The 26,267-nt window shown below is 51.0% G+C and overlaps 2 protein-coding genes across 16 annotated transcripts in view; both read right to left on the bottom strand.

Annotated features, from left to right (window-relative positions):
• WBP2NL (WBP2 N-terminal like) overlaps positions 1 to 6,007 on the bottom strand; it is a 28,223-nt gene extending 22,216 nt beyond the window's left edge. The window contains exon 1 of one of the 5 annotated variants that reach the window (XM_073213949.1): positions 4,659 to 6,007. In XM_073213949.1, the coding sequence (XP_073070050.1) occupies positions 4,659 to 4,870 (212 nt within the window). In that variant the 5' untranslated portion in view covers positions 4,871 to 6,007. The remainder of the gene's footprint in view (positions 1 to 4,658) is intronic. The other 4 variants (XM_073213948.1, XM_073213946.1, XM_073213945.1 and 1 more) reach the window with 4 other exon arrangements.
• A 620-nt stretch (positions 6,008 to 6,627) lies between these two features.
• SEPTIN3 (neuronal-specific septin-3) lies at positions 6,628 to 25,420 on the bottom strand. 11 transcript variants are annotated; one of them, XM_073213944.1, is made up of 12 exons: positions 25,251 to 25,269; positions 22,314 to 22,439; positions 20,382 to 20,582; positions 17,622 to 17,750; positions 17,096 to 17,177; positions 15,886 to 16,023; positions 14,501 to 14,618; positions 13,530 to 13,625; positions 11,811 to 11,910; positions 10,525 to 10,576; positions 10,108 to 10,201; positions 6,628 to 7,896 (listed from the first exon to the last, which is right to left on the bottom strand). In XM_073213944.1, exons 2-12 carry the CDS (start codon positions 22,381 to 22,383, stop codon positions 7,831 to 7,833), a joined length of 1,146 nt encoding a protein of 381 aa, XP_073070045.1. In that variant the 5' UTR covers positions 22,384 to 22,439; positions 25,251 to 25,269; the 3' UTR covers positions 6,628 to 7,830. The 11 variants fall into 11 exon arrangements, with proteins under 11 accessions (XP_073070045.1, XP_017500791.2, XP_036862757.2 ...); XM_017645302.3 differs by lacking the exon at positions 25,251 to 25,269 and adding an exon at positions 24,729 to 24,888; XM_037006862.2 differs by lacking the exon at positions 22,314 to 22,439 and having other exon boundaries at positions 11,811 to 11,907; positions 25,251 to 25,420.
• Positions 25,421 to 26,267: the final 847 nt, after the last annotated feature.

Raw genomic sequence — 26,267 nt, 5'->3', positions numbered from 1 at the left:
GAATGAAAGTGGGGACATTATCACAGAATTTACAGAAATAAAAAGGACTATAAGTGAATATATAAACAATTACATGCCAAGTAACCTTGATGAAATGGACAAATTTCTAGAAACAAACTATCAAAATTGACTAAAAAAGCAAGAAAATCTGAATAGACCTATAAAAAGTAAAGAGATCATATCAGTAACAAAAAATATGCTGTCTACAAAAGACTCATTTTAGAGCTAAGGACACACATAGGCTAAAACAGAGGGAGGGAAAAAGTACTCCATGCAAATGGTAAACAAAAAGAGTAGGAGTGGCTCTCCTAATAATATCAGACAAACAGACTTTAAATGTAAAAAAACTGTTATAAGAGACAAAGACATCACATAATGATAAAAGGCCAATTTACCAAGATAGAACAATCATAAATATTTATGTAACAATCTTCAGAGCTCCTAAATATAGGAAGTGTGCTTTGGCAGAATTAAAGAAATAGCAACACAGTAACAGTAGAATTCAATACCCTACTTTCACTAATGGATAGAAGATCAATAAAGAAACAGAGGAATTGAACAAAACTATAGACCAACAGGACCTAACAGACATATACAGAACACTCCACCCAACAACAACACAATATACATTGTTTCAAGTGCACATGGAACATTCTCAGGACAGACTATGTTAGGCCACAAACAATCTAAACAAATTTGAGGTTAAAGCCATCTTTTCTGATCACAATAGAATGAAACTAAATATCAGTAGCACAAGGAAAACTGGAAAATCCACAAACATGTGGAAATTAGACAACACATTCTTATATGACCAATGAGACAAAGAAGTCACAAAGGAAATTAGAAAATACTTTCAGACATATGAAAATGAAAACACAACATGTCAAAACTATGGGATGCAGCAAAAGCAGTATTAAGATGGAAGTATATAGCTGTATATGCATACATTAAAAGAGAAGAAAGATCTCAAATCAACAATGTACCTTTACACCTCAAGAAACCAAAGAACAAACTAAACCCAAAGCTAGAAGGGAATAAGGTTTAAAGAAGACATAAACAAAAGAGAGAATTGAAAAGCAATAAAAAATCAGTAAAACTGATTTTTGATTTTAAGAGTTGGATTCTTGAAAATATCAAAAAAACTGAAAAAACCCTTAAGTAGATTAATTTTAAAAATAGAGATGACTCAACCAAATTCAGAAATGAAAGAACATTACAACTGATGCCACAGAAATTAAAAGGATTATGAGAATACTATTAATAGTTGTATACCAACAAACTAGATAACTTAAAAGAAATAAATTTCTTGTGTAGGAACACACAACCTACCAAGACTAAATCATGAAGAAATAGAAAACTTATACAGACCAATAACAAATAAGATTAAATCAGTAACCCAAAACTTCCCAACACAGTAAAGCTAAGGACCAAATGGCTTCAGTGAATAATTCACCAAACGTCTGAAGAAAACTTAACATTAATCCACTGAAAATCTTCCTAAAAATTGAAGAAGAGAGAACATGTCCAAGGAAAACTGCAGAACAATATCCCTGAAAATTTCTGATGCAAAAATCCTCAACAAATACTAGCAAACTGAATATAACAGCACTTTGAAAGGATTATGCACCATGACCAAGTAGGATTTATTTTTGGAATGCAAGGATAGTTCAACATATGAAAATCAATCAATGTAATAAAAATAGAACTATCATATGATTCAGTAATCCCTTTATGGATACATATCCAAAAGAAATGGATATAGAACATTAAAGAGACATCAGCACTTATGTTCAGTGCAGCGTTATTCACAACTGTCAAAATATGGAAGCAACCTAAGTGCCCATTAACAGATGAATGTATAAAGAAGATGTGGTGTGTATATGAGAACATTATGCCATGTGAAATAACCCAGACATAAAAGGACAAATACTGTATGATCTCACTTATATATGGAATCTAAAATAAAAACAAAAAAAAGTCAAATATATAGAAGCAAAGAGTAGAATGGTGATTACCAGAGGCTGGGGAGAGGTGGGAGCAGGAGATATTGGTCAAAGGGTACAAATTTGCACAAAGGGTACATTATTTTTAGTTACGTAGGATGAATGTAAGTCTATATATCTAATATTCAGGCATGATGACTATAGTTAATAATGCTGCATTGAACACTGAAAATATGCTAAGAGATTTCAGACATACTCATCATATCAAAAAAATGGACACTATGTAAGATGATATATTAGCTTGACTATAGTAATCATTCCATAATGTATATGCACATCAAATCATCACATTGTCTGCCTTAAATATACACAATTTTTCTTTAAAAAAATGGTTAAGATGGCAAATTTTTTTAATCATATAAAAAATGATGCTTAGTAAAAAAGAGAAAATTTGAGAACCAACCAAATTTACCAAAGACATAAATAGCCAATAATCACGTGAAAAAAAATAATTCACTGCAGTAAAATTTTTTTTGAAGATTCCATTATTCACTTATCAGATGGGCAGATATATCAAAGATTAACACCAGATTTTGGAAAGGGTGAGGTGAAATAGACACTCAGAATTGAGAGGAATGTAAATTGATATTATTCTGTAGAATAATTTTGCCAAAAAAAAACCCTTACATATGTTTACACATTTTAAATATTTTTAACAAGATTTTTTATGTTAAAATATACTTTAATCTCTTTTAAAATGTCTATGTCCTTTGACCCTACAATTTCAGTTTTAGGAACACATCCCAAAGAAGTATTTTTGAACGTGTGCAAAGACTAGTTTTCAAAAATGTTCACTGCAACAACGTTTATAGCAAAGACAAATTAAAACCAGAATATCCCACATAGGGGACTGAGCAAAGATTTATGCATACTGGAATAGCAGTCACTGAAAATAATGATGTAGATGTCAGTATGGGGAAGGATTCCCAGTATATTGGTAAGTGAGGAAAACAAGTTGCAAAGGAGTGTGAGGGGGATAAATCTGTATGTTTCCACAGGGGAAAGTGCAGAAGGATACAGACCAAAATACAAAAAAGCACTAGATGTTTGAATATGGGGTAATTAATGTTCTAATTTTTCTACGGTAAACGCATATGGTATTATCTGCACAAGCTTTAGAATGTGGGTTTAAAAGAAAAAAAAACTCAACATCCTCCCTTTTGACCAGTAGAATCAGCCCATACATTTATGACTTCTCAGCTGGGATAAGGAAAAAAGATCGTCACAAAACACAGCCAAGCTGTGATCAATTTCTCAAGTGTACATTGCAAATAGGCAGGTGAAGTCAAACCAGTCTTCTCCATCCCAACTTCTGTCTTTAAAGTAGTTTCTATCTAGGAAGCCAGAGCACCGACAGGGCCTTCTTTGATGAGGGGACAGCAGAGCAGCAGCCCTTTTCCTTTCCGAAGGACAGCTGGAGTAGAGAAATCAATGCAGAGTATCTAAGTTCAAACCCAAATCAAAGTTCTTCTACATGCACTGTCCATATGCTTTTAAGCGAATTAGTTCTCTGCTTCCATTTTTCCACCTGTGAGATAAGGGAAATACTACTGATCCTCACTGTAGATAGAGCAGTTTTAAGTAGGAAACTCTTAGAACAGTCCTTGGGTATTATTCTTCGAGAGCACAAAATGAACCCCATAAAGATAATTCAAAGGACCAGAAAATCAGTGTTTGTTAATTGTTTAAAAGCATGCTTCATGCCCTGCCTCCGACACTTACACAGAGAAACACAGAAACCAGTAGACTGGGTAAGGAGACACCCAAAGAACAGGTTAGAAATGGCACAAAGCCAGAAGCACACAGGTCAAAGTGCTCTAGGCCAGTGTGCCTGGGGACATTAAGGTCGGAGTGATGAGCGATCATCCCCTCCTACAAAACTGAGCAAAGCAGCGGGAGCAAGGGAAGACATACATGTCTTCCCTTACAGCCCGTGTAAATCTGTCAAGAAAATATTCTGGGGAAGGAAGCATAGAAAAAGACTTGGACATCAACATTTGCTACTGTCTTACTGGATCTTCCCAAGAAATGCAAAGCGACCTAGGTGTGCTCAGTCTCACCTAAGCACAATATTCGGGTGCAGATCTCACTGCTCAGCGAAAACAAAGGAAAACGGTGGCAAACCGGTGCAGAGATGGGGGCATAATCAAGAACTGCTGGGGAGACTGAGCATGTCTCTGAGCAAAACTGAGGCAGGAGGAATTGGGAGGGGCAGTGGAGTTGACACATTGGGTGGGGAGGCAGAAATAGCCTCCTCCAGGCTTTGTCTGCAGAGGCGAGAGGAGAGCTGCGAGTAGTGGGCACCACAGGGACCGCTCAAAGTGACTGTGTGACGTCAAGGGCGCCATTCCCAGGCGTCCCTGCTTTGGGGCCCAGAGCTCTACAATGATGAGCAGTCATCTCCCCGGATGGGGAGAATAAGTCGGGTTTTGTTAAGTTTTGGGGTCAAGGAGAGATTCCTGACAGTTTGGGATCTTTCCGGAATGATCCACACTCAGGCCTCCGAAGCCTCCCCGAAGCCCTGACCTCATTCCCAGGGGTGGGGGTAGGGTGTGACCACGGCCCTCCGTCACCCTACAGCGGCGCGCTCCCAACTGCTGCCATACGCGATCCAGAGCGGGGCACGACAACCCACCGGCGCCAGCGCGCTCCCACCTTCCTTCCGAAGCGACCCACGAGGCCAGGCGCTCCCGCCTCCGCCACCTCCGTATCCCGGAAGCCGGGAGGCCGCTCCCCCAAGCGTGACGCACCAGGAAAAGGCGGGAAAGCCCCTGAGTGGCTGAGAGCCTGCGAGCCGCCAGCTCTACCCGTCTGCCTCCTCCCTCCTCGGACAGCACCCCGGCCCCCGGCTTCCCGTCAAGCACCATTCGCCAAAAGGGATGACGGCCCCGCGGCGGTTCTCGACGTGGTTCTGATTCACCGCCATCTTGCTCCGGGCCCCCTGCTGCCGCCCCTCGGATGGGAAGGGCGGGGTCTGCGTCAAGCCGTGGGGCGGGGCTTTGAAGGGGAAGGCGGAGATTATGGCGCAAGAACGCGCAGTAGGCGAGGCGCTAGTCACGTGGGGGCGGGAGGCTAGAAGACCAGGCGGAGTCGAGGTCGGGAGCCCCGCCTGGGAGGGGTGAGTGGGAGATGAGTGGCTCCCTCCTCCGCCCGCTCCCACCCTCTTGGCCGCGCGTGGCTGCCCGCGGCTTTGGATTTGACTTGGTCCTGTGAGGAATTAAAAGCAGGATTTTCCTGCGTCCTCCCAGATTCCTGTCTGAAAGCTGCTGTCCTGTGGAGAAAGGGTCCAAAACGATTCCTCGCTTCTAAGGCGAGCAGAACTTTTTTCCATCATAGAAAGCCTGGGTTCCGAGCCGGTTTCTTGTGAATTCGTATCAGGGGAAGGGTGCATGAGCTGGGTCAGGAGTCAGAGGAGAGGCCCTTGGTGCTCCAGGGTGGAGAGATCCTGTGTCATCCATCACACCTGCCCTGCCTCCTCCAAAGGGTGATTGTGAGGATCCTGTGGGATACATTATTCCAGAATTGCTTTGAAGACTAAAATGTACATATTCTTAGTTCCTTTAAACGTCACAGATAGCACCAAAGGGCTTCAAACAAAGGGATGTTAACACCTCCTGAACTACTGTATTTCATCACATTTAAGATCCTGTCAGTTGTAAGATGCACCATTTTAAATGTACCACTAAGACTATTAGAATACATGAAATGCAATAAGAGTGGTGTGATGCAGTGGAACAAGTATTGAGATTGAGTCCAAGTCTTGCAGTGGGAACTAAAGTGTGCAACTGTGAGCAAGACAACTATGGTGTCTGGACTTCAGCATCCATATCTGTATAAAGGCGCTGGCCTGAAGAACTCAGGTTTCTCTTAGCTGTGGTGTTTTAAGCTCACAAAACCTCTATATTGCTCAAATCTCATTTCTCATCTCAGTGTGGCATTGCCACCCAACATTTTACTTGAATGACTCCAAAAGCCTCCATATCTGTCTTCCTCCAATCTTGACACCCCCACCCATTTATCTATACCTTGCACTCACCCTACAGAAAATTGGGGCCCCAAACACAATTGCATGTGGTCATCACAGTCAAATTCAGAGAAATAATATACAGGTTAGAGTTATTTGTTGGCAACAAAAGAGAGTAGGAACCTCATCAAGGGGAAGGACTAGTTCCAGAAAGAGACAAGCTAGGGATCTCAGTTTCAATTCTTAACTCTTGAAAATAGTCACTGTAAATTAGGGCTCTAGGCAAGATGGGTCCACTGCTTTCATGGACTTGGTTTTTATGCCTTCTGGAGAAAGAACGGGAAAAGATAGGAAATCAATTGAATGAAAATAAACATCATTTTCATTGAAGGAGACAGGTTGTGCAAAGCACAGTATCCCTCAAGGTCAAGTGTGGTAGCTCCATCACTCATTTTGGATACAGAACTCCAGGGAATAAGACTGGCATCCAGCCTCAGACCAACTGAAGAGGAACTGGCCTCACAAAATGTTTTCCATCTCTAATTTCTATGGCTACTTCTTACCAAGACGAATGCTGTCTTCCCTCAATATGTGAGTGAGATGACATAATGAGTGATTTAGCCAAGGGATGAGGAGGACAAATAAGACACAGGCCAGGTATCATTCAAACAGCAATGTTTAGTTGTACAACACATAAAGTTTAGCAACATTTACATAACCAGTTTTTCTCTTGGCTTGTTTTCAATTGGGAAATTTAACCATAATGTCACCAAAAGGTTGGCTGGGACTGGTAACATTTAAGAAATGGGTCGTTCTTGCATCCCCTAGGCTTGGGCCTCTTGCTCCATCAGGATTTGGTTGTAGATGATTGGCCCATGAGTCACCAGCCTTTGAGCAAGTTGTGTCCAGGTGGAGATGGATGGGGTGGGGATAATTCCATAAAGACAGTTTGTGGGGCAGTGGTAGCCGACATTCGCAAACATTCATGCATCCAATGGGGGGCTTTTCCCTCCATTGGGTATTTCCCACTAGCCTACAGTGACCAACTGTGGCCAGGCTAATTCACTACTCACATTGACGGGGTGGAGGTGAGGGGTAGGAGTAGGCAAGGTGGATGGTAAGAGATCCTTCTTATTGCTAAATGGACAAAAGGGTGCATTTTTACTTCCTACAATTCACATATCACAGCTTCCTGGAGTTTTGTGTCTGTCTGTAGTTCTTTTTTAAAGTCTGAGGATAAGGAAGTGAACTCCAGAAATGCCTCTTATGGAAAACCACTCTTCCTAAGTGGCTACGTTATGGGGCGGGAAGAGTGTGAAACCATACTCTGGGCCAGTCACAAGTTGCAATTAAAAAAAACGGAATCCTAGGCCTTGCTCCACCACATCAGTAGTGACCGATCTTATAAATAAGCTTTAAGCAATGAAGGAGACACCCTCGTCCCCCATCAGGGCTCACACAGCTGACCCCAATGCATCTGACAAGCAGAAAAGTTGCTTTCTTGCTCCTGTAAGAAAGCCAAGAGTAGCTTATGTGGATGAATGGACGGGGAGCAATGTTATTTCCCCCGGAGATGGGTACAAGTAGCTGGTTTGGGCTTGGAAGGGCAGAAGAAGCTCTTGATACGTTCTTTCATCCTACACATGGGCTGACAAAGACGATGGAGGGCAGTGCTGGTGAAAACTCCATTCCCCTGGGAGGACAGGGGCGTTGGCTAAATGGAGGAAGCAACTGTCCCTTCCACGTGCTGTGCTGAGAGGGGCTGTGGAGGTGGGCTGGACAAGCACAACTCTGAAAAGGGTGTGGCCCTGCAGCAACACCAGCTGAGAGGAATGGAGGGAGAAGCAGCACTTGAAATGGCCTTCATTCAGCAGTGGGGCAGGGGGTGGCTGGTACAGGTGCAAGGGCAGTGCCCGGGAGGCCTTCTCCCTGCAGGGGGGTTGAGAATGGTTGAGCATGTAGAGACCAGCAGCTGGCAGCAGACATACAAAACAGCTTCTCCAGGGAGGCTGAGATCATGGTTTAGGGGCTCCAAGCATCGTTCTCCTACTCAGCCTCACACCAGCCCTCAGGCCTTCCCCGCTAGTCCTGGTATCCAGGCCCGCATCGCCATAGGAGGCTGCTCACTCTGTGAGCCAGGGATCTCACTTCCGTTGAAACATAGCAACCTGTAGGCTCCAAGCCCACTGCGGCTCTATTCCTAACAGGTGCCTACCCTGGAGTAACTGTGTGGGTGACAGAGGATATGGGTCAGATTGGTAGGGCCTCCAGGAAAGACTGAGACCATAGATTTGGGGTCACTAGTTATCAGATCACCCACCTCTTTGGTCTGGTCCACCCAATCTCGGTCTTGGCCTATACGTTTTCCTAGCACCTGAGTGATAAGGGACTATAAATGCTGGAATCTGTAGAGGACCAGTAAAACCCCTAGGGTTGGACCAGGAGATGGAGCAGGAGGCTATAGGAGGTTATTGTAAACTGTTCCACATGGTGTTTTCCCTTGTCTGAGGCAAAATTGTTTCCCCAGCCCCAAATGTCAGCCACCTCATAGACTAAAGGGAGAAAGAGCAATTTGGGTGCAAAACAAACAGGAGAAATATGCAATAATAAATACAGAGCTGAAGGGAAGGATGAGAAAAAGCTAAATGTATGATTGTGGATATACCAGGAATGTCTAAGGAGTCAGGAGGGAAAAGTGGAGAAAGACAGATAAACAGACAAAAGTGCATTAGCTTCAGCACAAGAGTGAGAGAGAATGGAAAATAAGTGTGTGGGCGTCAAGCACATCTGGGGCGAAGGGAGCAACAGAGAGGCCAGCAGCAAGGGGGGAGGATCCAGATGGAGAAAGGGGAGGTGTCATTTAAAATTTGTCTCTGAAGCCAAACCACTGGAAAAGACAAATAATGTATTTTGTTCTTGACACATCCTTGGACTTGGTTCTTCTAGTACTTAATGCCTAAAAAAAGTTTTTCTCACCTGACCAATGCATGTGCCTTTTTAACTGAACATTGGGACTGCATAAACTCAACATTTCCTCCTCTGTCCAGCTGCCCACAAGCTCGGGGCCAATTCCAGCACTCAACCGCAACGACTCTCTTTCCTCTTCCTTGCTATGGATCTGATTTCTCTTGTAATCTCAGCGTGTACTGTCCCATGCCTTCAGCTGTGATTTGAAGGTGGCCTAATGTCATTTATGGAAGTAGACTAGGTTTAACTCTTAAATACAGAAATGTAGCTAAGATGGATTCGTCTAAAAGGAAGTGAGAGAAGTTAGAGAGGGCGGGATGAAGAAGTGAAGGAAAGGTGGAAGCAGAGGCCGGTGAGGGAAGGGGAATATGGAAGGCAGCAGTCGGTGACCCATGGGAGCTTTTGGACAGTGAAGGTGGCATGGACTGAAGGGTGGAGCTCTCTTCTCCACCTCTAGGCACGAATTCTTTCTGCGGGAGCCCACTCTGGCCTACTTCCCTGCTCTTCGTGACCTTCCTTCCCCCAGACTGCCCTGCTGATGGGAGGGTTAACCCCTCGACTCCCCGCCCCTCCCGGGTCTGACTCCACAGCCTGTCCTGGGAGAATCTCTGCGGTCCCAGTGTGGTGGGCGGATTCAGAGATAAGAAAGAGTTACCTGTGGCTCACCTGCTCCCATAATTTGTAAATGAAACCTCCCCCAGACCTCTCAAGTGAGGCACTCGGCTTTGTTCTGGGATACAAGGAAAGGAGACAGATAATGGACAGCCATGGAGGAACCAGACTTGAAAGGGACTTTCCAGGGAGGGCAGGGGAAATACCTCATCCCTGCGCGCACACACAGACACAGTCTCGCCCCTTTCACACACACACACACACACACACACACACACACACACACACAGTGAAAATACCTCACCCCTTTGCACTCGCTCACACACACAGATATACTCTCACCCCTTTCACACACACCACACACACACACACACACACACACAGAGTAAACAAAATACTCCACAAATACCAGACAGGCCTGTGGGACAGATAGAAAGGAAGAAGGTGGTAGGCGGCAGGTGGTGGTGTTGGGGATGTGTGTGCGAAGTGGCAATGCGTGATGGTACAGAGAAAGGGCCGTCAGGGGTTACTGTTGTGGCTCTCCTCTGTGTCCACGCTCACCGGAGGGAGGCCTCCATTGTCATTGAGCCGCTTGGCTCTGTAGGTCTCATAGTGAATGTTATGTGTCACTTCCTTGAGGTCCTGGAGGTGGGTCCTGAAGGACACAGGGTGAGAAGGGACAGCGACATAATTAGAGATGGCAGGAGGAAGAAACAGCCCACATGTGAGGGTAATACACTGCTTCCATGGCCTGGACCCAATGACTGGGAGCCGCTCCAGAGAGCCAGCGATACTCGTTCAGCCTCTGTAGCTTCATGACGGGAGCGGGAGCTTGGTCACAACGCTGTCAGAGAGACCTGGAGACTGACACAGTGGATCCGAACAGGTGGCTCCCAGACCCCAACTAAGGAAACCTGTCATGTGACCTTGGGCAAGACACTTAACCTGTAGCCATCTAAGGGAAGGGGTGCATCTTACCTGATGACAAAGTCTCGAAGCAGAGCAAACTCACAGTGGTTGAGGTTTTCCACTGCAAAGAAACAGAACAAAGCAGGTGGTCACCTACTCATGCACCAGCAGCCAGTGGGGAACTTCTGTTCAGGTCAGGGAGACTTTCAGGAGCAAGCCACAGGACAGGCTATTGCAACCCTTCCCAAGTGGCTTGTCTTGGCCCTTTGGTGCATTAAATTTTATTCATGGAACAAATATTTATTAAGCAGCTATAATGGCACAGTATTATCTGAAATTCTCTGCAGTAATAGCTAATAGGGAGTATTATATTTCCCATCTTGTGGAAAAGGAAATTAATATACAGGGAGCCCAACAAACTTGCTCAAGGCCTAAGATACTATTCCTATCCCTACAGATCTTACGATCTTATTGGAAGACAGTAACACACATAGAAAATAACAATCGAGCCACCTTGAAAAGGTCATGTACTACATGATAAATCCAATTCAACATAAACTGAGTGCCTCCTATTTGTAAATCATTTGCCAACAATTATGGGAGCAGAAGAGGATTAAGGCATGAATCCTCTAGTCTCACAATCCAATGGGTAGGACAGACATTCTCATAAATAATTCCAATTCAAGGCAGATTATGAGAAAAAAAACTTTTTTTAATCCCCAAAAAAGGGTCACGGGAAAATGAAAGACAACATGATACAATGGTATGAACCTGGTTTTGGAATCAAAATATCTGGGTCTGATATCCAAGTTTCACCACTAACAAGTCACGTGATCTTGGGCAGGACACTTAAACTACAGCCTTAACTCATGGGCTTCAGGGGCTGATTCACTGAGAACAGTCACACCTACCCTGCTCCCCTCTGGGTTATCATATTGAATGAAAGCATTGAAACAGTTCTTTGAAAACTTTCAGAAATCCCTATGACCTTCTCAAGGTCTCATCCATTCATGATAAAATGAAAATGGCCACGTCTGAACACCCCTTCAGCAGTTTGGCAGATCTTGTCCCTTTCATGTGGAAAACCTTCCTCTGTTTTTTCTAGTCTATTAATCTCTCCCTTTATGAACTCATTTAACACGTGGGTCAGTGCCCCTGGTCGGGGCTATATCGGTCCTTTATGGCTTTCTGCCTGTGAGTCTCACCTTCTCAATTAGACTGTAAGCTCCTTATGGCAGGTGTGTGGGCGTTCATTTCATCTCTCATACCCTAGGACACTGCCTTAACCTGCAGATGCTTAATAAACAAGCATAACTGATCAGCAGCCAGTTCTTCCAGAAGACGCACTGAATTACCTTCAATGATCCCCCAGGGAGTTTTTCTGCCGAGGACCCGCTTGCCGTTCACTTGGTACTCCTTGTCACTTCCCACCACCGCGAAAGGCATGCTCTCCTGCTGACAAAGCAGACGCACGTGCCCGTCATCCTCCTAGTCTGGGCCTCCCACGGCAGGAGGGCCCTTGGTCCTGGGCCGTTAGCACTCAGCTGCACGTCTCTGATACTCTTTCGGTGATCCCACTGATGGCAAAGGCCAGGCTCTTGTCTCTTAAAGAGAGCACCGGTCTGCGAGCCAGAAATCCTGGGTCCTACGCCCCTGCCTGGCAGCCCTGACTGCAGTAAGTCAGCTTTCCTACAACTGGAGAACGTTTTGTACTTTTCATCCTACAATTAACACGTTTGATTTGATTCGGAACCACTCTGAGCTAGCTAGGATAGCAGATTTCTCTTAAAGGATGCCCACCCAACTGACAGCCAAGACAACTGATGCTTTACACTGACTCCCCTAAAACCTACTGGCAGAGGCATGTCTGCTGACCTCTAAGAGCTCAGAGGCCACTTTCTGATGTGGCCACCTCTAGGTGGGTTGTATAAAGAGCCAGCTGTTTATTCCCCAGTCTGTCTGCCTGATGTATACATGCTAATATAATTCGATAAATTAACTGTTACATTAGAGGAATGTGGAAAGTTGCTTCTCTGGAAATGAATGTTTCCAAAAGACTGGATAATGGTAAGTTGCTTTTGCATTAAAAGCAACTTTGAGGATTTATCTTCAAAGAGGCTTGTCTCTGTCTATATGAAAGAATGTTCATGAATGTGAGGAATATGCTTGAAGTTATTTTAACTTAATAATTTACCAAAATAGTTACTTTAAAACATTTAATATCTGTATGCATCATTTTTTCATGATTACTTCACTTGAATTAAGTTTTTCAATTAACTGACCAGTTACCTCTCTCAGCTACATCAGGTAAAGGGTTTCTGCTAGATTATCCACCCTTGACGGAGTAGGAGACTCAACACAGAAGCATGTAAGTGGTGTGTCCCAGGTTACAGTAGTTCACAGAGAAGTCCAGAAGAGAACTCAGGATTTTTCTGATATAACATCACAGAATTGTAGAAGTTTAGAAGTGAGAGGGATCTTAGGAATCCTACTGGCCAATGGTTTACAAGAAGCCTTCAGATTCCCACGAGATACCCCAGGGGCTGCTCAGAAGGCAGGTCTCTGTGCCCCATGCCACTTAGTTGAGAACAGCTGTCTTTATGTCTTATATCTATATTGGAGTTCTGTCTAACATTTAATTGTTTTAAAGAGTTCCTCTAGAGAAAAAAAACCTGTAAGCCACTCACCTAGTCTGACCCCTGCACTTTACAAAGGAGGAAACTAAGGCAGAGCTCTGACCAGACAAAGATACCTTAGACCCCAGCCTGATGCGTTCCCGCCTATGGCCCTCCATCACCCGACATCTGGTTTTGCCAGGCCCGATGGGGGAAGAAGAGGTCTTTGTGGGGTCTGGGGATGAATGGGAGCATCAGCGTTCTGGGTGCAGAGTTCACAGTCAGCCAGGGCCCCTGGCCCTCACACCCTCCCATGTCACTTCTGGTCTGGGTCAGGCAAGGTGGGGCAGGGAGTATGAAAAGGAGAAAGCAGGTGGGAAGACAGAAGCAGTACACAATATGCACCCCAAGGGTCCCAAGGGGGACATCTGTTTGATGAACAGAGCCCCAGGCACCCACCCGGATTTTGTCATTCTCCGTCTTGTCCTCCAAATCCTCATCAAACTCCTTCTGGGGGTAGAATTCAATGCCATTTACTTCAAGCTCCTTGCGAACCTAGAGGCAAGGAAGAGAAGCAAGGTAGCCAAGTGTCAGGATAAAGGGAGACTGGTGGGGTGCGCGTGTGCACACACATACAATCGTGTGTGTGTGAGTGTGTGTGCTAAAGTCAGACGGCTGAAGGCAGCCTTTGATAACCGAGTCATCTCTGAACTCTGAGGCCCTGAAGCAGCAGGAAAGCCCTGAATAAATGCAAGCCCCAGCCATACAATTGCCACAGCGCAGCCTGAGATGAGTGGTCTGGGCGTGCGGCTTGCTCATCTCAGGGTCCATAAGGCCAGGATTTAGACAAGCAGCGCCTCTGAGTAGGTTCCACATGGGCAGTGCTCACGCTGCTGCAGGTCCTAGATCTGTTTGCAAAGAAGAGAGGTGACCCCCACTGCCCCCACACCCAGAGCTTCTCTGTCTGCCCTCTTTCAAAGTTTGCCTTAAGCTCTCCAGGACCTCTGCAGTAGTCTACTTGATCGTAAGCTTCTTGAAGGCAACAACTGTCTGTGTACTTCTCTCCCCCACCTCAAACCAACAAGCGTAGGGAACTCAGAGAAGATCTGGGAAGGGCTGGCAGGCAGTTCGCTAATTTCTCTAGTCCTGCAAGCTCCCTAACATTGAGGCATGGTTTCTCACGTTCTTGGTGAGTTTTGTACTCAGTGGTCTTGGTGGGTAAGTCTGGAGGTGGGAAGAAGGCAGCCCGAGGCCGCACTGACCTCTCTTCCCCAATGGTCCCCAGACACCACCGCCAGCCCAGCCTCTTTAAGGGGTAAGGGGGAGCTGGGAGGCCAGGGGGCTTGGGGCTGTAATAACGGAGGGGAGGCAGCTGGCCAGAGGAGGGGAAGGAAGGGCTGGGAACAGGAAAGGGGGCGGGGGCTTCTCACCCTTTGCTTGAATTCAGACTTCTCCTCCAGGGTCATGGTGTCGGCCTTAGCAATGACAGGGATGATGTTGACAACTTTGCTGAGGTGTTTCATGAACTCCAGATCGAGAGGCCGCAGGCTGGGGCCCAGAGAAGGGGTGTGTCAGAGCCACCTTGCCCTCCCCACTCTGCCACCACCACCACTCCAGGGCCGCCCTTGGGACAGGGGGACAGGGCTGGGAGCCTGGCTGAGGCTGCGGGGCTGCTCCTCTCTGACACGCACTCACCTTCTGCAGCACAGCCCCCGCTCGGCCCGCACGTGCCCGCCACCTCCATTTCTCTTCAAATCCTGCCCCTCCATAAGCCTGCTCCCCCTGCTCCTCAGGACGGCTTTCTCTCCTCCTGGGGCTTCTCCCGGGAGCAGCTGCCGTCCCCTCCCGCATGTCCTTGTGTCATGGTTACTTGTGTACATCTCGTTCTGCCCGTGGGCCAGCACTTCTTGTTGGGCCTCCTCCCAGCCCCCACTCGGTCCTGCAGGGCCCCAGCTGGGGGCCTGCCCTCCACTGTCCGAGGGCCGCACTTCCCCGAGGCTCTGGGGCCCAATCAGCCCTGAGTCTGAAGTCCAGGGACTCATGAGGCAGGCTGTGTGCTGGCTTGCTCTGACCTTGGTCCAGGGTCTGGGGCAGAATAAAGAACCTTTCCACTGAGGGCCTGGGCCCCACCGTCAAACACCTGCTGGGTGCCTGGCTCCTCCGAAGTCTGGGGCCCGCCCTCCTCATCCATCCTCTCAAAAACTGAACTCTTAGCCCTGCAGCTGGACTTAGAAGTAAGTTATGAGACCTCTGCCAATGGGGGGCTGCTTGGATCTCTCCATCCTCTGCCAGCACCCCCTATCATGGAGCCCCACCTGTGTCCCACAGACAGAGGCCCCAGCACCCCCTGCTTGTTGCCTGCTTTCATCTCGAGACACTCGGCCCCTCGTGCTGGGCTGGCCACCCTCCAATGCCTACAGCTGGGCCCCACACCCTGCCCCAAGCACCAGCCCCAATCCAGTAGCCCTGCCCCTCCCATTTCACCCTCCTTGCTGCCCCCACCCCAGCCTGTGCAAAGCAGTATCTACAGAAAAGGTGAGGAGCCCTCTGCTCACATACACTGGCTTCTCTGCGGGTGCAGGGTCGTGGTGCCGGAACACCAAAGAGCAGCAAGGGGCTGACGCTGGTCAGCTTTACTCTCCTGGTGAGAAAGCCAGACTTTCTTGGAGAAAGTCTGGGGACTCACAAGGCCATGCCTATACTGGGGCCCCCCTGGCCCTCCCCAGCCAGTCCATGTATGGGTTACCCTCTGCAAAATGGGCACAGGTGATGCAAACTAGAGACAGCCCAGCCCTGAGACAGGACCAGTACTTACGAGTGTCCCGTGGGGGAGATGAAATAGAGGCAGCAGTGGACTCGAGTGTCAGGGATGCGTTTCTTCCTGGCAATGTTCACCTCCTCCTTCAGGAACTTCTCATACTGTTCGTTGATGTACTTCTCAATGGGTTCCCAGCTGCAGGGGGAAGAAAGCAGATGGGAGTTCAGAGGCACAGGACCTGGGAACTCATCCCGGGCAGGGCCAGGTAGCTGTCCCCACACAGCCATCTCCTTTCCTGCCTCCCCTGGAGGGTCTAGGGTACATGTTGACCATTCTCCCTCAGCCCCCCATGGACAGCTTTCCTTGTTAGCCAGGCTAGTGCTCCCCTGGGGACCCAGCATCCTGACTGGGCTACAGGAACCTGCAGACCCCGTCCCACTCCAGAAAGCAATACACACTTCCCCCTCCTCTACTCCTGAGCTGGAGCTCTGCCCCTCTGAGACTGTTCCTCATAAGGAAAGTGGCAGTAACAATAGGGGCCTGGAGGTATTCATGTGAGGATTAGAAAGAACACAGCAACGGCACATAGAACGTATCAATCATGTAGGAGTTCGCTGTCACCATGATGCATCAGTGAGCATGCACATAACCAGAGACAAGGGCAACTGCTTTTCTAAGACTGTTCTAAGTTGTGTTGTTCGGTGGCCTGCCTGTCTGTGGCAGACCCCAGCTTCCCCACAGAGACACAGTGGTCTCCACCCCTGCCTGGGAGCAAGCCTCTGCCAGGAACCTTCCAGCCACATTTTGGGCAGCGTATTTCACTCTCCTTGACTGGACACTGACTGCAGATCCCCAGGGCCTCTCTCCTCGTGGGAACTCCCCTCCCTCCTGATTTTCACTCCTTCTATCTCCATCCGGGTTATGACCTCTGGCCCACAGGGCAAGCCCTCTGCCTCCGCCTCCAGGTCAGCCTGGATTTGCACCCCGGTTCCCCATTCTGTCTGCCTTACCTGTGACAGATCTGCTGCTGCTCCATGAAATCCCACGGCCCAAACTCCCTCTGTACCGTCCCGCTCCACCCCATGACTGGCCCCCACCTGGGCCTCTCCCCTTGCCCCCGCATAGACCCCCTCTCTCCTAAAGCAAGTCTTCCTGCTTGACCCCTCAGCATAGGGCACGGATGGTTCTCAGCATGAATGGATCTCCTTGTGTTCAGTATCTCCCTTGCAGAGTCTTTAGGGTGGAAATCTCACGGGCAGACATATACCAGTTTTCATTGTTGATCTGATCTCCAAAGCCTGGGGTGTCGATGACGGTCAGCTTCATCTTGACACCACCTTCCTCTATCACTGCGGTGAACAGAAAGGACACAGGGAGGTCACTCTCCCAGCTGATGCCAGGTGCCCTGCTGCCTACCAGCCAGGGAGACCCAGGCTCCTTCCTTCTTCAGAACCAATTACTGGGAAAGTCAAGTTCAGGGTCTCTCCTAACTCTCCTAACTTTGTTCATGCTGTTCCCTGCACCTGGGATGGCCTCCTGACGTCCTTCTGCCTGTCTAAACCCCATTCACACTTTATTGTCCAGCTCAAACCTCACTGCTCTCCTTTCTAATCCCCTCCCTCCCTTTTCTGGACTTGCATCTGAGGAGTTGCTCCATAGAGTTCAGGACTTCTGTCTACTCTGCCTTGAGGCCGCCGCCTTTCATTTGTCTCACTCCCCAGTAAGCCCCCTCTCTCCCCTTCCTGGCAGAGGCCCCTCTGAGCAATGCCCACAGGTCCCTGCCTGGTCCTCACCATGTCCAATGGCTTTGATCTCTACTGTCTTGGGAATCTTCTCCTCCCGGTTCCAGCTGGAGGCCTTGCGGCTCACCTGGGATTTGAAGAGTGTGTTGACTAGCGTTGACTTGCCCAGCCCACTCTGACCTGCAGCAAGACAAGAGGGGGATGAGGAGGCAGGGAGAGCCCCTGTCCCCCTCCGGAGCCTAATAACTCCCCCGGGGGCTCACAGGATTCCGGAGCCTCGAGCCAGGCCACGCCCCGGTTTGGGTGCTCACTGGGGTGGGCCGGGCTGAGCAGGGAGGGGAGCTCGGATGCACAGGGCTTGGGGAACGTCAGCTGGGTTCCACAGTCTCCTTCCTGGAGTCACAGGACCACTGGAACAAGGGATAACCTCCGCATTTGTCTAGCATGGTGGCTTTTTGTTTTGATTTTGCTTGACTGAAGTTTCTAGTCTTTAATACTCAGAGGAGTAACAGAATGACTTTGCATTCTGATACTGCCTCAGGGCAGATGCATGTTCACGTCCCCTTAGTAAAATGGGCCTTTACATCAGCACTGTGAGCCCCCCCTCCCAATGCAGAGCCACCTTTATCCCCAGAGAAGTGGTCCAGAGAGATTAATCTCCACCTAACATGAAATGTGTGCAAGGTAACATAACTAATAAATCCAAGACCTGAACTTGAGCCCAAGGAGCCCCTTGGCTCCACAGCCACTCTTTACTCGAGAGTAGCGGTTAGATCTCGAGATGAATGCCTGGAGGCCCTGTGAGGTGGAGGAGGCTACCTCATTCGCTGCAGCTCCCTCAGACCTGTTTTTCAGACACAGTTCTACAGGAGACTTCATTCCAAGGTGGAGCTCCACAACCAGAGGCAATTGAGAACCACTGGTCTGGGCAGTGCTCCTCAAATGTGCATGAGTCGCGCAGCAAATCTTGCAACTGATGCACCATCTGGGAGCTCATAGGAAACGCAGGATCCCAGGCCCCACCTCAGCCCGGTGATTCAGAATCTGCATCTGAACAGGCCCTCCAGGTGATCCTCTGCACGGTAAAGACAGAAGTGCTGGTCTAGAGCGTCCCTGTGGGATATCTGAGAAGGACCAGGCAGGAGGTAACAGCCTACGGCTCCAGACCCGACTGTGGTGTCTCCTGGAGGCCTTGGACCAGCCACGACTGCCCGCCCAGTGTCTTCACTGATTACATGGTAGGGAGGGAGCTGGCTAAGACAAGGGATGGCAAATAAGGTACATTTCTCATGCGAACTGATCAACTGGTGGTAGCCACCAAAACCAAAATGTTAAGAAGGCTATGCCCTGGCTCAGGGCAGAACGTGGGCTGTGACTGACCAACGACTGCCCGCCGTGGCGGTGCTGGGGAGAGAAGTAGCCCATGCGTCTTGTACTTGCCATTCTCCATCCAGATATTGTCTAAGGTCATCTATTCATTAAATATCCTTGCGTGCCAGGTGCTGTGCTAAAATTGGAGGCAGAGTGGTGATAGATGTCATCCTTACCCTCAGGAGCTGTTTAGTGTGAGGAGACCAAAACAGAAGCAAATACAGACAGTGTGCTGCACGGAAGAGATCGCTGTGAAGAGAGCTTAGGATATTATAACAGCCTACTGAGGGGATTCTAATCCATGCTCTGAAACCAAGGAGGACTTCTAGGAAGAAGCAACAGCTAAGCTGAAACCCGAAGAGTGACTTCGAATGGCCCATGAGAAGCTGGAAGGGGGTTCTAGACACAGGAAACCGCCCACGCAAAGGCTCAGAGTAGGAAAGAGCATGGCAAGTGCAGGAGGACTGCTCCTTGTGAGGAGCACGGTGCTACGTGGGAAGTGGTAGGAGGCGAGGGGCAGGCAGGCAGTACCAGGCCGACTCGGAGCGTAAACCCTGAGGCTCACTGAAGGGGTTTAAGTAGGAGGGTGACTTGAGAAGCTTTGCAGAAAAGAAGTGTTTGGTCACCGGTGGACAAGGGGTTGAAGGGGGAAGGTGACAGAACCAGGAGGGTCGGTGCCACCCAAAGTGGGACCTGCGGCCAGGGTCCGTGAACCATATACTACTGGTTCTTGAGATAAGAAGTCTGCACCAGAAAGTAAATCATCTGTGCCGCTCAGCACACTGTTTAGTCCAACTGAGGTTTCTATAGCGAGACTTCCATCCGGCGTGCGCTCTGGCCCAGCGGCTCTTCCCCGAGCAGCACCGAGTCAGGTGAGAGTCCCAGCTCGGCGCGGGGTGGCGGCGGCGAGGGAGAGACAGGGACAGCCGCGACAGATATTTACGAGGTAAAACTGACAGGACTTGATGACTGATGGAACTGGGGGAGAAGGGAGAAGGAAGGATGGGGCCCGGATCGCTGAGGCCGGGCAAAGGCCCCTTCCTGCTCGCACACCCCGTGACCACGTGACACTGCTTAGCGACCAATCAATGTCCTGGGAACTCTAAGCTTGAAAGCACTACAAAGGATCAGAAATAAGACCACCCTCCACCCGTCCTGAAGGTGGGAATGACACTGATGAGCCCCCCAGGCCCCAGTCGGAAAGCAGGCTGAGCACGGCTCAGAGGCTGCCTACGTCCACCCAGCTGTGACGGGGCCCGGCTGTCCACCCCCCAAAGTTCCCTCCCCTGGGCCAGCCAGCCTGAGGGGAGAAGAAGGCTAGGCCTTCGTGATCAGCACCGTGAAGTCTGCCCTCCCAGAAAGAGCTCCTCCTAGAGAAGCAAGGGCTGAGGCCACCCTAAGGGGAAGAAGTGGGGTCCTCGGTACTGCTGCCATCAGGACCTTCCGTACCGACGACCATGACGTTAAAGTCGAACCCGGTCTTCATGGTCTTCTTGCGCATCTGCTCGATGATGGTGTCAATGCCAATGTAGCCCAGAAGGCTTGAGTTGATGCTGACGGGCTTCATGGGCACAGCTGGCTTAGGCCTGGGCTCAGGCACCAGCTCTGACATGGCTGCGTCCGTCCTGGTCTCGGGGAGCCCTGCAAAGCCGAGATGAGACGAGTGAGCTGGAGGAAAGCAGAGGTCACGTGGAAGCCACAGTGCCAGTCTCGTGATGTGGAATCGTGCAGAGTTGGGACTGGATGGGACTTGAGATGTCAGATGGGTCCCCCATTTCATAGGTGAAGGGTCAGGCCTATAGGGGAAAGGACTTATCTACTTGTCTAGGAATGCAGAGCAAGTCTGATACAAACTCTGGACCACTGCCCATTTCCCCCAGTCGCAGGGGGCACTTTGAAATACTCTCACTCTCGAAAGCAGCACATCTGTGTGTCCAATTCAGGGCTTTCTCCACCTTGGCACTATTACATTTGTTGGGGGGAGCTGTCCTGTACATTGTAGGATGGCATCCCTGGCCACTACTAGATGCCAGTAGTAGCCCCCATTATGACACCCCGAAATTTCTCTAAACAGTGCCAAACGTCCCCTGGGGCAACATCCCCCAAGAGAACCGTGGGTGTCAGAGAATGCTGGGATGTTCAGGCCAGAGTCCCACCTCTAGTGCACAAGCCCAGCACCTACTGACTGTCAGTGTGGTTTTTAGAAGCAAATAGGGCGACCCTCTCTCCTCAGAATGAGCATCACTCTTGTTCCCCAGCCTCAGTGTCCCCTCAGCTCCCTGAGCACCCGGCAGAGTGGGGGGCTCTGTCCCTGAGGAGCCCCAGACACCCGCCTAGCTATACTTCTGAATCTGTGGGTGGAACAAGTCTCTCCTTTTGACCAGTAGGGACAGGATGAGACCCAGGTGCGGGCGGTAACTTGCCGGAGATGATCAGTGTGTTGTTCTTAGGATGGTGAGTGGTAGAAGAAAGAGTGACTGAGGAAACAGCCCTTCTCCAGTGGGGAAAGGCAGGCATCCCTCTGGGTCTGGCTAATCATGGCTATGTTCACACACACAGGAGAAATCTGTGTGTTTCCTCATCACGCCTCTGTCCACCAGGGTAGGTCTCAGAATGGAGCAAGTTCATCTCCCCATCCATAAAAGGGGTGTGTGAGAAGTGGGATGAGCCTGGTTCTGCTACACTTGCCCGCTCTGTGGATTTGGGTGAACCCCCTCCCCCTGTAGCCTGCTTCCTCAAGTGCAAACTGGTTAGGATCGTGATCCAGGCTGTGGAGAGCACTGAGATGTGATGCCTAGAAGCACCCCTGCCCCCACCCCTTTCGAGTTCACCAGGCTGTCAGGAGGCGAGACATCGCGGGGCAGGGGAAATCACTCCTTAAAGGGAGGTGGCCTGGATGCTGATTACACAGCAGAGTAATTGGATTCCAGTTCTCCTGAGGACCCCTTCCGGTTTTGTCGTTCTAGATCCTATGGTTCATGGTTACTGCCCTGCAGTCTCAGGCTTACAGGCAGACTGATGGAGCAGCAGATGGGCCAGAGGGAGAGGGGACAGGAGTGCCTCCCTCTCCCACCCCCAAACCCAGCCAGGAGTCTGTTCTTGTACCACCACCACCTAGGCCTTCCCCTGGTGCTGGCAAGACTCCCCGCCAATGGGCAGCTGTTCTTTCCCTGTCACTCCCAGGCACAGGCAATCTGACGAAGCCTCGGAACTTCCCTGGGGCCTGGCCGGTCTCCTTCCTGCTCCCAGGAAGCTGTTGCCAGGCAGGCAGCTCCAGACGGCAGCAAGGTTGGCTCAGCCACAGCAGCTGACTCTCACAGCCCGGCTGCTCCTCCGCTCTCACACGTGGCTCTGGAGCCCCGTTCAGCATACCTGCACTGGGGTCGGTGCGCATTTCCCCTGTGCAGCCGCTCACGTGGCTGGCCCTTTCCATTTCCCTCATGCCTCTTCAGCTGAGCCCTTCTGGTCTCCACAACCTATGTTGTGAGATAGATCCATCTGTGGGGAGTGGGGGGAATGTCTATTTTACAGACGTGGACAGTGAGTCTTGTATTTTTTATGTATATTTTTTTAATGTTCTTCTAACGTGGGTGTCCCCATCATGGACTGCTCAGCCCTGGCCCATCAAATGCAGCACCCAAAAAGCACACTCCCCAAATTCACACCCTGGTTTTGAGAAGGGGTCTGCCTACCAGATTCCCAGGCAACTTTGAGGCACCACGGCAGGCTTGCTGCAGGGCCCGCACATGAGCAGATCTCTCACCCTCATCCTTCCAGTAGGCACCTACTAGCACCTATGTGCATACTGCCTAGAGCACCTGCTGGCAAGCCACCCTTCCCAACTACATGCCAATTACATGCCAAGCACATGCTAACAGCCACCCATCAGCCGCAAGTGCTCTAAGCGTGCAGCAGCTCACCCCATCACAGACTTTGCTGGAAGACCCCTTGCCCATCCAGCTCCTTGCTAACCCCTACTCCGTTTTCACCACTCAGCTCAAGAGCACCTCTCAGGAAAGCCTCTGCTTTCCCTCCAATGGGGATGCCTCCTTCATGCTGCTTTGCCCACTGACTGCCTTGGTACTCATCACATTCATCCATTCATCTGTTCCATTTATCCATCCAGGCAATTCCATATTCTGTCAAGTGCAAACCTACTCCAGCTAAACCTTAGAGTGAATACCAAAGGCATTTTGGGATCCTACACAAGTTCCTTGCCCCTGAGGGCCCACTGCCTGGTGAGGGTGGCTGACAAATACACAAAGACCTCCAGGGCGCAGGACAAATGCTGTTCTTGAGTCGAATTCTGTAGCTCCATCCTCTGCCCCACAGCTCCCCTGGTCCTGCCATGCTAACCCAGATGGGCAGCTGGCCTAGACTTGACTCCCAGCTGGGTGACCCCTATAGCCTCAATTTTCCCCTCAGGAAAATTTTCTCCTCAGAAAACATACCTTGCTGAGTTGCTGTGAAGGTTATGCAAAAGCATGGGCATAAATTACTGAACATATGCTGGCTCCCACCCTTCCTTCAGCAGGGACCATGTCCTATGCATCTATGTGCTTCAATGTGCCCAGCATAACACAGGCACTCAGCGACGAATGAATGATGTCTGCCTGAGACGGAGTTATCACTTCAGAACCTTTGCCTTTCTCCTTCCTCAGATGCTGCTCCATTTGCAGAGCAGCTGACCCCCAGCTTGCAAACGGCTCTTCTGTAGGCCACAGTCAAGGGGACAGACCTTTCCCTCCCCTGCAACAGGAACTGGAGGAGCGCTTCCCAAAGGTGAGGAAGAGCTCAGGATGGGGTCACAGCAGGATGTAGCCCCAGCATGGCATCCTGCCTAGATGGTTCTTGGGGCCCCTCCTAAGCTCCCATCTCTCCAAGGGCCTCTCGAGGAGACAGGATCTGTCTGCAACACCCCTGCCAAGAGCCACCTGCTCCATCCGTGCTTCAGGGAGAGGCATCTCGTCCACCTGGCTCGGCTCTGGCTGAGTCCTGCACAGAAACCGCACCCCCCATCCCCATGCCAAGCAAGGACCCTGGTGCTTTCTTTTACAGGCAAATAAATAGCTTCGTCTTTGTCTGGCTGGGGGACCCCACCCCTCTGTTGGGAAGGTGGCAGCAGGGGGAGGGGACCTTTCCTGAATAGCACCTGCCTCCTTGGCTCAGTGGTGGGGGTACAGGGCTGGGAGGGCAGCTCTTCCTTCCTTCCTGAGGGGAGATCTTCCCCAGCACCTAGCAGCCTTCAGGACCCCACCCCCACCCTCAAGGCAATTCCAGTCCACTCCAGCTCCCGCCCTGGCACTCAGAAAAAGACCACACAAAATATCTTGGTCCTTTCCCATCTGCAGGAGCTAAGGGCCCTGGGACACCCCCTGCCCCCATTCCAGTCCTCTGGAGGCCGAGTTCCCTTGGAGACCACCAGCCGGTACCCATCTCCGTGTGTGCCTGAGTGTGGGGGAAGGGGTCCATGTGTCAGCGCACAGGTCTCTTACCCCGCGGTAGGTGGCCCTGATTCCTCTGCGTGTGTGCGTGTGTTTGCACGAGCGTGGGGCTTTCTGTGCGCATCTGGGTCCCTGCTTGGCGTGTCCGTGGGTTCCTGTATCTCCCCTCTATCCTGCATACGTTCTCCAGGCATGCATGTCTTGGGGTGTGTGCCACCGTGTGTGCGTGTTACCGCGCGTGGGCTCCTCGGCGCAGCAACCCTCCCCCTTGGTAGCACCTCCAGCCCTTTCGGGGCCGCATCCTCCTCTCAGTGGACGCCGGTGGCCCGGCCGGCCGCCCTACCTTTGGACATGAATCCTCCTTTGTTTCCGTTCCTCCGGGGGGATGCTCAGGGCGCGGGGCTGCAAGGCTGAGCGGGGCGCGGGCTCCTCCCGGGCCGACCGGCCCTGCAGCCGGGCCTCGCCCCTCGGCGCTCTCCGCCCACCCGCCCCGCCCGGGGCCCGGCCGCGCCGCCCCTGCGCCCCGCGCTGCCGCGCCCGCTCGAGACGTCGCCTCTGCTCGCTCGGCACCGCGCCGCCCCTGCCCGCGCAACCGATGTCGCCGCCGCCGCCGCCGCCGCCGCCGCTGCCACCGCACCACGTGACCCGCGCGCCCGCTGCCCCGCCGAGGGCCCCTCCCCCTCCCGCGGCGCCCGCGCCGCACCCGCTCCCCGCTGGGCCGCACGCGGGACGGGCACCAGGGCCAGGCTGCGGGCGGCCCAGGAGGCGCGCGGGCGCGCTGTGCCTGCAGGCCCGGGATGCCAGGCCGGGGAAGGTGCCCGCATCCAGGCCCGGGGTTCCTCCTGCTCCCTCTCCCGGCCCTTACCCTCCAGACCAGGGCGAGGTGGGGTGGGGGCGCCGGTGGCAGCGGCGGGCGGCGGTGCGCGTGCCTGAGTCACGCGGTGGTTGGGATGTTGCGCCGTCTCAGCGCGGTTCTGCCCCGGAGCGGGCGCCCCTAGGGCCCCGAGTCTCCGAGGTTCCAGGCCCGACTCCGGAGTGACGAGCCCCGTGACCTTGAGCTGGTCAGAACTTCCCTGAGTCTGCATTTACCCAACAGAAAAATCTTCCAACATTAAGTCAACATTAACGGACAGCACACTGTCAGGCCCTGGGGGACAGGGATAAGGACGGCCCTCCCTGTCCTGAAAGCGCTGTAGGTCTAGCGGAGAGTACAGAAAGCTGGGCTGTCCGAATGCGGGAGTGTGGGGTATGACAGGGTGCTGAGAGTGCACCCGCGGCACGTGCTGGGGACAGAGGGCTTTTAGAAGAATACCGGGGAGAGGGAAGGACCAAGATAGAAAGGCAAATGGAGATGGGGGGGAGGCCAGGAGAGGGGGCAGCAGAGGTGAGGAGACCCGGAGCTGAGAGCTGCGCGGTGTCGGTGGACAGCTCAGAGCTCCTGCTGCAGCTGAAGCGGAGACAATTCCAGACAGGGACGTGCAGCTCCGAGACTGGAGAGGTCCGTAGCCTTGGAAGCCAGACTAAGGGGCTGGCCTTTAAGGGAAGGTAATGGTGAGTGACCAACGGCTGTTTGTCAGAAGTGCTGCCGTCAGACATGTGAGTGCCAGTGGCTGCTGTGTGGAGGAGGGAAAGCCCTGGGGGGTGGGGGTGGGGACCTTAGCATCACAGGGCAGAGGGCTGGAGAGGAGGGGGCTGCCAACCAGTGCTGAGTAGCAACAGAGCTGGCAATAGACCAGAAGGATGAAGGAGAGAGAGACGAGGGAAAGGAGGGTACCCAGGTTTCTAGTGTGCCAACAGCAGAGAGCAAGGTCGGGAGGGCTGGACTCGGAGCCGGAGGGAAAGGGCTGCTCTGGACATGCCTGAGACACTGAGGGTGGCGTCA

The sequence above is a fragment of the Manis javanica genome, chromosome 10 (genome assembly GCF_040802235.1).
Source record: "Manis javanica isolate MJ-LG chromosome 10, MJ_LKY, whole genome shotgun sequence".
NCBI classification, from domain to species: Eukaryota; Metazoa; Chordata; class Mammalia; order Pholidota; family Manidae; genus Manis; species Manis javanica.
The sequence above is the reverse complement of the archived record's forward strand: the minus strand, read 5'-3'. Positions and strand labels throughout refer to the sequence as shown.

What these genes read in the sequence shown, in the direction of transcription:
- SEPTIN3 (XM_017645301.3), bottom strand. Translation starts at nt 24,509, where the DNA reads ATGCGCACAGAAAGCCCCACGCTCGTGCAAACACACGCACACACGCAG. An exon ending in ATCTCCCCCACGGGACACTC is followed by an intron (nt 14,619 to 15,885) that starts GTAAGTACTGGT and finishes TCTGGGCCCCAG; the next exon opens with CCTGCGGCCTCTCGATCTGG. An exon ending in AGTCTGAATTCAAGCAAAGG is followed by an intron (nt 13,626 to 14,500) that starts GTGAGAAGCCCC and finishes CCTTGCCTCTAG; the next exon opens with GTTCGCAAGGAGCTTGAAGT.